This window comes from Atta cephalotes (assembly GCF_000143395.1).
Source record: "Atta cephalotes unplaced genomic scaffold scaffold00100, whole genome shotgun sequence".
Taxonomy (NCBI): Eukaryota; Metazoa; Arthropoda; class Insecta; order Hymenoptera; family Formicidae; genus Atta; species Atta cephalotes.
In genome coordinates, this window is record NW_012130164.1 from 230,988 (window position 1) to 243,310 (window position 12,323).

General features: G+C 32.9%; 1 protein-coding gene across 1 annotated transcript in view; it reads left to right on the forward strand.

Moving 5' to 3' along the window:
- Positions 1-10,902, forward strand: part of LOC105624992 (transcription factor AP-2-epsilon) — a 92,172-nt gene extending 81,270 nt beyond the window's left edge. The window contains exons 8-10 of the mRNA XM_012206334.1: positions 9,212-9,353; positions 10,393-10,564; positions 10,765-10,902. Coding sequence (XP_012061724.1) covers positions 9,212-9,353; positions 10,393-10,564; positions 10,765-10,902 — 452 coding nt within the window. The remainder of the gene's footprint in view (positions 1-9,211; positions 9,354-10,392; positions 10,565-10,764) is intronic.
- The last annotated feature ends 1,421 nt before the right edge of the window (positions 10,903-12,323 follow it).

Genomic DNA, 12,323 nt, shown 5'->3' on the forward strand with positions numbered 1-12,323 from the left:
TTGACTATATTTTTTTCCAGTGTACAAAAAAATTAACTATCATTTTATTTTTAATAGTGTTAATTCCGCAGACGAAACTAGAAGTTCCACTTCCTTCATTCTTGTTTTTTCTGATCAATCTAATTCACTACGCTTTCATTTCTGAATGATTCTCCCGGATGCTCATCAAAGACGAACCACGTACCTAAACTCGACTTTAGAGACATCGTCTTCGTCCTTCCGCATTATGACAGTAACAACGAGTGCGAGCTTTTTTATACCGGATAGAGGACATTGCGTGAGGCTAATCAGAGAGAGAAAGAGGAGGATAGAGAAGGAAAGACTCCTACGGGATATCCCATCTGCGCGAGAGAGCGCTTAATAACGAGCGCGCAACAAATGTGTACGCGCGTACAATTGCCTTCCCGCACCTCCGCCGTAGCAGCGCCCTAATGATGCGCCTGGAAGTTTGTTAGAGTGTTGGCACGGACGTTGATTATAATTTATGGTCGGCGAGGCTTCCATAAAACATCGACCGTGCTTTTCTTTCCAAGGCGGTGCGAGGCGACATGACGGCCACGCTCTATAACGCTTTCTCGACCGGGAATCCACGAAGATTTGAGTCCGGCATTTTGCCAAAACGCGCAATGAACAAAATGTCTCAAATAAAAAAAAATGTATTAGAATCAAAGTCAGAGTTGTCATTTATTAGACGCTAATTACATTCTTTAAAATGTAAAAATATTATTACAAAAAAAGAGCAACATTGTTATATTACAATATAATTATAACATATAAGATGCAAAAAACAAAAATGAAGAAATAAAAAAATAAAAATACAATAGACAGACATCTACTTTAGATAAAAATGTACTTGGTACTTAACACAACATCGTCCAAACTTTAAAGCACTCTGATATTTATTTTCCGGATGAAGAAAGCGCGTCTAAATCTCGAGTAAATATAAAACTCAATGCAGTGCGTCGATTAGCATTTTGCGACGTAAAAATTCAAGATAATAAATCGTCCTTTCGCTACAACTCTACCGTGCCGGCAGCTGTATTGCTGTAAATCGTTGCATTGTTACGGTACTGTAAATTGTGCGCAAGCCGACCTGTCGATTTATATCATTAATTGTCGAACAAACTGAACATTACCGGTACACGGTTTTATAATATCAAAGCATGTATATCTCGCGGTTTGCAAATTAATAACAGCTTTGACAAGGCAAAACTAATTATTCCTTGAATTCCCATCTCTATATGAGCATCCCCGTACTTGAAAGAAATAAAAAGAAATAAAAAAAAAAATAAGCTCATTTATCGCGCTCATCGATGTGACTCGTTTAATCTCATCTTTCCTGTTCAACTAACCGCGCCTGGAAAAGAGCTCAAATACGCGTATAATTACCATTTGCATACAGATCGCTCCTGCCATGAGATTAGGACAATCGCTGTCATTAAGCGATCAAAAATCGTGTATAATGTATCCGTAAACATACAGATTTGCGACAGCTTTGCGGCGATCCCGTTTCTTAATTGCTACTTGAGCCTTTATCGTACTTTAATGATAGGGAAGACGTAAATAGTAGTGATGAACTAACGACAATGCTCGTGGTATTCTTTTTCTGTACGTGCGGTACATAAGTGTATAAGCGAGTTTCGCGTTTTAGATTTATCTCAGACCAATGCAATCTTCTGTGAATAATATGATTTTTACAGATACCATTTAAAAACTCTAATTCATAATTTTTACCTTGAGTAAGAAAAGAAGAATGACGAAAAGTCTAACTAGTTATACAAATAAATTAATCCAATCGTCGATTTTATAATAAATAAATTCACATTATTTTTATAATCAATAAAAAAGAAAAATAGTTGCTTTTTTGATTACATCATATATTTTACACTGTACAATTTACATTGAAAATCTAAAATTGATTTAGAAAAAAAAACATGATTTTTAATTTAACTAACAACAAGTCAATATCGCGATAAATAGTCACATTAATATTTCATCGTTTTTATTCGTAAGAATTAATATTTCTTTCGTATTTAATATTCTCATTTATATCGCGCAAAGTGATAATTACTTAATAGATAAGAAAAAGAATAAACTCTGGCCGATATATAGTAAATCGATAAATCACAGTTATAATAAATCAAGAAATATATATATATATATATCATTTATAATAAAACAGGCCAGTACAACGTTATGATGATCCGGTTTTTTTTTTTTTCAGATGAATATATTTCCTTATTTCTCGTTCTGCTTACGTCAATTCCCTATTTGCAAATCACTGTTGTAACATCGATTCCTGTTTTAATTTGCTGATCACTGAGAAAAAGATGATTGAATATACCATATACGTGTCTTACTTTTTTGTGTTATTCTAGTTATATATTCACATATACTTAGAATAAAGCGAGAAAACTGTCAAAGCACGTGCAAAAAATGATATATATCCAAATAAATAAATAAATAAATAATTTCTTTTATAATACTAACGCAACGATTGTTACACAATGATTTGTTTAATAAGAACAACAGCGAAACTTTAACCTTTGATGAACGTCATAAAAGACTACGACGAAAGTATGAGAATTTATGCGCGACGCATGAAAAATACGTAGGTATATGCATACACTTATGTGCGTACGCATATATCTCGCTTATGACTGTGTAATTCATACGTAAATTCGCGCCCAATCGTCATACAGTGACACAATGTGATCTTATGCTCAAAAGAAATATACACGAGTTTCTAAAGATTAAAAAATAAAATATGTGAGACCGTTTTATTGCGGCTCCAGATGGAATATCTGAAAAGTAATGGCATACTTCACATAAAAATTCGACAATAAAACTAAAAATAAAATTAACGAAGTAATTTAAAACTTCTATTACGTCTATATAACAAACGAGGCTTTCTTAGATTAAAATAATAATTTAAATTGCTTTAGATTTATTTTATTTATTTTATTTATCACAGATATTTTATTTATTACAGATAATAAAATTGATTTAACAAATCATTATTAGAGAAAGGACAAATCTTATATTGCGTGCATTTTCTATATTTATGTGATCATTCATTAAGATTATTTATGTATAAAATTACCGTTAAGATACTTAAATAAATACTCAGATTTGATTTGGCCAACGTGCTCATTTAATTTCATATTTAATAGTTTGGTTTAATTTTGTGTTTATAAGTGTACAGTTACATCGCGACCTAAAAATTTTAGAACGGTTAGGACAGCGTGTAATTCGGGGTTACATCAGAATAACGTGCACGAGGAATGCGTATTCTAGACGCGTTACACGCCAATATACGTCAACCGCAGCCGACTTGTTGCGAAGTTTTAACCGGTATGAGAAACCGCAAGGGATATATCGGAACACGACGATCTCAGTACGCGGAAGAGAATTCCCGAAATCTTTCTTGCAGGTTCGATTATCAGGACGTATAATGGAACGTGATTTGCGGTCGAAGGCCGAGATGGAGCGCATCATATTGGTTATCCTTGTAACAAAGTTCAGAGACGAATAAGGCTGTTCTATCACCGGCCTTCCTTTAGAACGGCAAGCAAATTTCTACGAGTATTCGATTCGAACTACTCGATCGATTCGAACGATCGTTCGATGAGACTCGTTATGGAAGAATATTTACAAACAAAAACTAGAGAAACCTAGTTATATTAGTATAATATATTTCTTCGTAACATCCCGAGCACGATCACTATATTTCTTCTTAACATTTATTTCTAATACATATGAGCAGTAGTTCTTACAATCTAACGTCTAACTTCTTACACGTTCTAGCTTTAAATTTGCAATAAGAAATAATATTTTTAAATAAGATGTTCAGCATGTGAAAAGAGAAAACTGGCAAAAATTTTCGTTCAACAATAGTTTCATACACGATATTTTTTTCTTTTAAAATTATATGGATATGCTAAATTAAGCTAATAAAAATTTAACTGAAGATCCGTTCAAAATTAAATTCGAACATGCCATGCATGACCATACATCAGCACGTGCTGCTGTCGAGAAACAAAAATATAATTACTCGCCCATATAATTAAGCGCATTTTCCCGATCAATCTTTTTGCTGCGCCATTGGGTAAATTGCACAGCTTTTGATCGACTGTCCATACTGTCTATTGATTTGCGATCGACACGGTGAAGTCGTCAAACAGCACTGGCCGTTCATCGCATAATTCGCGCGAGTCACGTTACCCGCTCATTCTCGTTTACTCGCACAAGACTAATCTATATCTCCCATCTGAGCAAGCTCCCTTAGCGGTAATCTGTGGCGTGCGGTTTACGAGTCCCTTCGTTTTATTGAGTCATATTCTCTCGTACTCGATAAGCCGGACATTCCTTCGCGTCACGTCGAATCGAGTAGGATTACGATAATATTAAAACACTATACACTGTAATATTTTATTTCGATAATAAAAACGATGTGCATTGATTAATTTATGTTATGTCGATCAGCAAAATGTTAATAATCTTTTTAACCAGGAGATTTTTGTAAAGTTTATTTTTTACTAAAGCAATATGTTTTGATTATTCCAAGTATATTACGATTAAACTTTATTTGTAGGTGCCTGATATCTCATGCTATCAGATACTTTCTTTCAAATCAAAGATTACTTTCTTAATATAGGACAAATTTTATAAAAATTGATTAAAAAATCATTAATATTTCGCGTTAAATTGATAGGCAGCTCTCTGAGTAAATGCGTAAAAAGAATGTCTCAAAGAAATACAGTACAATTGATAAAACATGAAACGCAATAATTCGCATTTACATATAATTATAAATGTATTATTTCAACAACAAAACAATTATTTTTTTTATTATATAAACAAAAAATAAGTCAGAACTCTTGAGATTTAAATAATAGAATAAAATGAGAGCAATTAAGACTCAGTACTATAAACAAAAATTCTACTAATAATACACAGTTCAATTAATATAATTACATAATTAGCTGTTTCGATTTATTTTTTAGCCATCCTCAGTAATATATTTAATTGAAGTAATATATTCGTCGATGTTCTTCGTCTTCTAAAATGTGCTTTCCGTGTGAAGGCGTGAGTGAGTAACTAACTCTTCAATTCAAAATAAATTATCTAAACTAATTAAATGATTGATTGAAACAGCAATTATAGAATGATACAAAACAAATTACATACATTTGTTAATATAGTTACGACAATGACAAGCAAAATATTAATGATCTTTTAATCTTATAAAGTTCACTCTATATTAGAATAACATATGTAGTATACTAATTTTTTACTAATCAAAGTAGCTTGGTATATTATAAAGCTCTATAATTAAACTTTTTGTTCATAACGTCAATCGGATATTCATTTTTTTTTCTTTTAAGTTTATAGGAAATCACTTTCTTAATATACGAAAATTATGAAATTAATTGGAAAAACTGTCCAAATAAACGCGCCAAGAAAATCTCTCAAAGGAGGAAAATACAATGCGATAAAATGCAAGATCTATATTCGCATTTGCGATCATAATCGTGAACGTTTTGTAACGCGCACATATCGGTAAAGTAACGCCGACAGACATGCTAATTTACTTAAAGAGATTAGAAGAAGGAGAGATACGATATGGGAGGAGATATGCAAATCTGCGCGGAAGAGTTGCTCATGGCAGACTAAAGCGTACCCAAAACGACCTGTTGCATCTCATGCAGAGGTTGAGGAGCGAAGGGATGGAAATTTGTACCACGTCCAACGATGTCGATAAGATCGCTGATAGTTAACTTACTGTCGGTTTTGCGCGCCTAATACGAGAGTTCCATAGAAAATGCGACAGCGAAAACACACGTGGTAGATAAATATTGCACGAAACTATAATATTATATCCATTCGATATCCCACATCGTGGGATACTTGTGAAAGGTCTTTTCTTTGCCCAGTTGATAGTTTCCTTTCTAGTTTTGTTGGTTTTTTATTTTATCGAATTCGAATTGAATAAAGAAATATAAGGATCTTTAAGAGAGATCTTTTCCTAAAAGAAATGTTCTTAATTATTTTAAGTACAATATCTTCATCAACTCAAGCTATCTCAACTCAAGCTGTCCAAATTAACAAAAAAAAACATACACGTTTTTCCGCCTTTGAGTTTAGGTAAGTCCATCTAATTCAAAAGAATTATAAAGATAAAGTTTCAACAGTCATCTTTCCAACAGCTAACAATCAGAAGTTTTCATCCTTCCCGCCTTGATACGCGAATCTTGTCATCTACAATAATAGTTTAACAAAAACATGTAAATCATTATAAAATATGTAAATATTATTATAACCTATGCTCTACTCTATTTATTCGCTAAGTGTATTGATCGCTTCACAGTTAAATGATTACATATAAACAAACAATTGCAGTTTAGATAAAAAATAAAAATGTTAATTTTTTTTTACCATTCCGCGTTATATATATATCCATTCTTATTGAATACATTGAACGAGAGTATAATAGGATTACGTAAAATCAGTGCGAGTGGCACTATTATACATGCAATATTGTGTAACGTTAAACATAAAACGTTGGCAGTTTCAACTACTTACATACTTTTCATAGCTGCGTTAGCAGCTATCTCTAGCTAGCTTTTCACTTAATGTTCTACGCATTGATTCTCCCTCTTTCTCTCTCTCTCTCTCTCTCTCTCTCTCTCTCTCACTCACTCTCTCTCTCATGACCGCAATAAAAACTTTACTACACAAAGCATTACGACAAGTCTGACATAAACACACGGGATCAATGGCGGTCTATTAAAATAACGATGGTTGCGACCGCATGAACTATAATTTATGTCACATAAAATAGAACAACGATGTATATGCAAAATGCAGTCCAAATTATATATATATATAAAACAGCAGTCCAACATTCGAAATCTCAAATTATTGTTGAAAACAATTATAGGCGTAGTTATATCTTTCGTGAGTTAAATGGATAATGTTTCAAACGCATTTTGAAAACATAAATAATAATTATAAATATAAGGAGATGTAGTGCACGTATAGAAAATGAACACTGCGACTTTAGCATATAATTTATTTATGTCATCATTTTTATGATGATAAAACAAGAATTATAGGACATATTTTTATTCCAGCAGACATGTGCGGCAAGAGTAGATTTATTTACAGTCATAAATAACTTATTTACAATTTGAGACTTATTTACAGTCATAAAGCTTTAACGAGGTAAGCATTATGTCTGTCAAAGAACTATCATTCTCTAGAGAAGTTTTGTTACTCTCAAGAATTTACTGTTATACGGTATGTATGTAACTGTTCAGTGTGTATTACGTATACTTCATTTTGACCCAGTAACTATATATGTGATCATAAAGATCTCCAGATAAATTAAATTTAGCTAATTAATTTTACATCGTTTACAAATGGATTTTCATAAGCTGCTCTGCCCGCAAAACGACTGATAGTAACAATTTGTACGGCTGAAGGCAATAAGCATCGTGTACTTTCACATATACCGATACGATGATTAAATTTTATGAAGTCCATGCTATTTTCAACCAAACGCGCAACCTAAGTGTAATCATTAAAACAAAAAAAAAAGAGAATATATATTCCAAATATGATTTCTGCGGCGATCTAGGTGGTTGCCCAGGGCTACGCGCGTGCAAGATCCTTACAGCAACAATCTTGTACACAGTCATTATATCGAAATTAGAAGGCTGTCAATCATATACGATAGTCTCGCTAAGATCTCATTATTTCCCGCGTCCGAAATTGGATCGGTACTTAGAACATCATTAAACGTCTATTAATATGTGAGAATTTCTGCAAATATGCAAAACCGTTGCTAATACGGTCGTTTACATGTTCGTGGTGTCTCGTACGAAGAATTCGCGCGTGTAAAGATTCTCGCGTGCGGAATCCTCGTTTCTTTCCGAAACCCAAATTAAACGAAAACTTGGAATCTCGCACGTTCCTTATGTGAACTAAAAATGCAGCATAATTTATTAATTTTTATCGACTTTAGATTGTTTTCATGTCAATTGAATTTCGAGCAGCGTAAATATAAATTTGACTAAAAAAATATTAACTCTTGTTATTTCTTATTTAAAAAAGATAATTTCTATTTTATCTTAGAATCTTAAGAGATGGCAAAAAGATTTAATTGTTATGACTATTGCAACAAGATTTTGCCTGTTTCTTCAAGTAAATTCAATAATTTTTTTATAAGAAATATATCTGTTTTCTGAGTTATGGAGAGGAAAAAAAGAAAGAGTGAGTAGGATTGCGAAATTAGACAATTCGTTAGCTCGCAAATGGCTTTGCCCACGTTTCCGATCTCGTGGGTGATACACGTGGCGTGTAGCTGCGGGTGGCTTTGCTTAGTTTATCGATAATAGCGCTCAGCGGGTCTACTTCCAGCTTGTATGAAAGATCCTACTTGCACACACATACTCATATATGTATAGCTACCTAATTACCTTCCATCACACTAAGAGAGAAGTTGGAATGCGCAGAAGGGTAGAAAGTGGAAGGCTCGAAAAAGAGAAGGATGGCGCGTTTGAAGAGAATGCGCGTTTCATTAACTGTAATTAGTTAATTTCGCTCTGACTGTAGCATCCAAAGATTTGTTCCAACGAATTTACTTATAATTTCTTAATAAATTTTTTAATAGATCCCCTATTTAGCATTTATATTTTATCTTTTACAAAAAAATAATCTTTACAGAGAGCTCATCGACTATTCGACCAAGAAATCATCACTTTATCATATTTGGATTCAATCTTTTAATAGTGAATATTTTTCTGAAAGATTATACTGCAAATTTAAAATTCCAATTTTGAAAAGATTTAATAACTCATTATATTAAGTGCTTTAGAAAATCAGTCATAGTCAAATTGGGAAGAGATTCATATTACGTTTCTATTAAGATTAACAAATTTCTACAAAGCAAGTGTTAAAAAATAGTTGTTCATCAAAATATATTTTATAGATTACCGATAAAAGCTGTAAATATGAGGATGTTTTATCAAATGGGATTCTCTATTTGTGAATTTTGTAAGATAAATTCGAGTTGAACAATTTGGAATTCGATGGACAGTGTTTCACAATCAAATAAAATTTCGCGATTATTTCATCGACTATTATACATAATAAGTTTACATAATAGCATCATACACATATAATATGTATATTTTATTCTTTTCAGGAGAAGCCATTCACCTTGCCAGGGACTTCGGCTACGTTTGCGAAACCGAATTCCCCGCGAAGCAAGTCGCCGAATACCTCAGTCGGCAACATTGCGAACCACAAGACTCCTACAGGAGAAAAGAACTTCTTCATGCCACCAAGTAAGCATAAGTACTAGAGTTCTTTGAATAAGACTTTAGATAACATCCGCTATTTTTACACTATATGTACATACTACAATGCGCTTTTTTAAAACATTCAAATGTTTAATTTAGGATTTACGCAGTTTACTGATAAAAAAAATTGTGAATTTAATTCTCAGTTATACACGATATATATATTACCCGACAAAAGTTCCGGACCACTTAAATAATTTCTGAATGATTCGAGATATAGGATTGAAATTTACAGGGATACAATAGGATCGTAAAATCTATCATTGGACCTCAAAAACCTACCTTAACTTTTCGGGGGAAAGAGGGAGAAAGGGGCTTGAAAATCTTAAATGACATATCGAATGAAGAATCATTTAAAAAGGCTTTTCGAGACAGTAACAACGCAGACTGACCGAAATCTCTACGATTTTTTTTCATAGAATTATGATCATTTGAACATTCTTATTCAGAAGAAAGAGTTACATCTCTTATGTGCGCGCGCGCTCATCTTGACTCATCTTTAATTGAATCGGTTTTTCAGAAACAGTTAATTTTGAAATTAGATCATGGTCACAATAAGTAGCATTGAATAATTCGTGGAATTTCATGTGTACATTGTATATATGTAGTCGCTTGAATTTGGATATGCTGACACAATAAGATTCTATCGAGAAGTAGTCGAATTATTCAATGCCACTTATCCTGACCATGATCTAATTTCAAAATCAACTGTTTCTGAAAAACCGATTCAATTAAAGATGAGTCAAGATGAGCGTGCGTGCATACGTATACAAGAGATGTAACTCTTTCACATAGATTTGTTTTCTCTTTCCACAATCTCGTTATATCTCTGTAAATTTCAATCCTGTATCTCGAATCATTCAGAAATTATTGAGGTGGCTCGGGCAGGCATTGTATAATATTATTATTGCTATAATAATTAAATGTTAATAATATTTTTGACAGATTTGACGAAAAGTTTTTCCTTGCACTATCATAGCAAGGAGCCACGTAATTAACTTTTTTACGATTTCGTTATTTCCAGACAAATCACCAAAGAGCTGATGGATCTTCTGAACCAGGACAGATCGCCGCTTTGCAATACGCGGCCACAACACATCCTCGATCCCAGTATACAGAGACATCTCACCCATTTTTCTCTCATATCACACGGATTCGGAAGTCCTGCGATCGTGGCCGCTTTAACGGCTATACAGGTAATAAGACAATGAAAAATTATTTCCTTATGTATCATCGTTTTCTCTTATCTTCTCACTACAACGAATCTACATAACAAGAAAAACTAAAGTTAAAGTTTTTTCTCTAAAGATTCTTGTTTAAAACTACAGCTAAAGATTTCTCATTCAACAATACGACTCTACTGAAATCTATGTATATCTTATGTTTCCCATTGCAGAAGTTCCTAAGCGAATCTTTGAATCATCTAGAGAAGATGTATCCCGGGAACGGCAGCGGTGTGACAAGCAGTCAACAGTCGAATCTCGACTCCAACAAAAGCAAGGACGGCGCGCTGATGAACGACATGAAGAAGTGACGCACAGAAGACCCGCCTACCTCGAACGTGGTCACGTCTATTAGGCATTCCTGGCCGTACAATTGAGTTTCCGTGCGTCCATCGCTCTTGCGGAAAGCTCGCAATGGATCACGCGTACACACGCGTTCGCGTCGCACACGCTGATGGCACTCGCGTGTGACGTGCCGCGTGCCCACCGTACGCCGGGGTTGGCTGGTCGTAAGCTTCCGTAGGCAATTCGACACGCAGACTGCGTGATACGTGCGAAAATGTGCAATCAGGGATAGTCGATGAATTATAGGAAACAAAGGAGAGAAAAATTCTTATTTCGTAATAGAGCCTCAGGAAGCCGAATTCCGAGAAGCTCAACTCTTTGTCGCTGGTCGCCTTTCGTATAGATTCGTTTTATACGTTGTCTTGAAAATGTCTAAGAGATCTCTCTGCCTACAAAAATCTTTAGGACCTTTCTTCGACTTTCAGCTACGCAACTAAATTATTATTACATGATCTTGCAAAAAAATTGGAAAAGATAATTTGTGTAAACAGTAAACATATTCAGGATGTCCTATCTTAATTTTCGCAGCGAAATATCTTGAGAAGTAAAAGAAAAATGTTTCAAACAAAAGATAATTATTTTTACGAGATACTTTATGTTAAAATATGTCAAAGTAGAATAAAATATTTAAACTATTGAGTTTTTATTAATGTTATCTTAATATTTTTATATGCAGAATAAAGAAGGAATCAAATTAGATAAAAAATTGTACCAAAGTGATGATGACCTTTCTGTAACCTTGAACAATTTTTTCAAAAATTGATTTTATCATTATTTGGCCTTTTTTAGATCATACAACTTTTATCTAAAATATTTTTCGATATCTTTTATATCTTGAAGATATTTCGATGCGAAAGTTAAAATGGAATATCTTATTTTAAACATGCACCATAAAATAAAAAGAATCAAATTTATACATTTTATAAATATCCATTGAATATTTTTGATTCTCAAGAAAATAATATACATATTCTTTAAAGTGCATTTAATAATTGATTCTCGATGTATTTTATAATTGATTCTCGATTTTTTCTTTTAGGAATGTTATGTATTGAAATTTTAATATATTAATGACTTATAAGAAATCTTTTTATAGTAAAAATACAAAAAATTGCGTTAATAAGCAAAAAACGTGAATATACGCGGAAAATAAATACCTGAGAATATCTTGGATATTTGCGCTATAATATATGGAAATATATTAAGGCTGGATGTTTGTAGGCTTTTATATTTACTTTTATATTTAGATTTTCTCTAAAAAAAAGTTTATTTAGTTTAGGTACAGTGTACCTAGCCATAATCATACGTGAGAAAAACATTAAAAATACATAATAATCTTTATAAAAAATCTTCCGAGGTTTCAAAATGAAACCTCGTTCAACTTCAA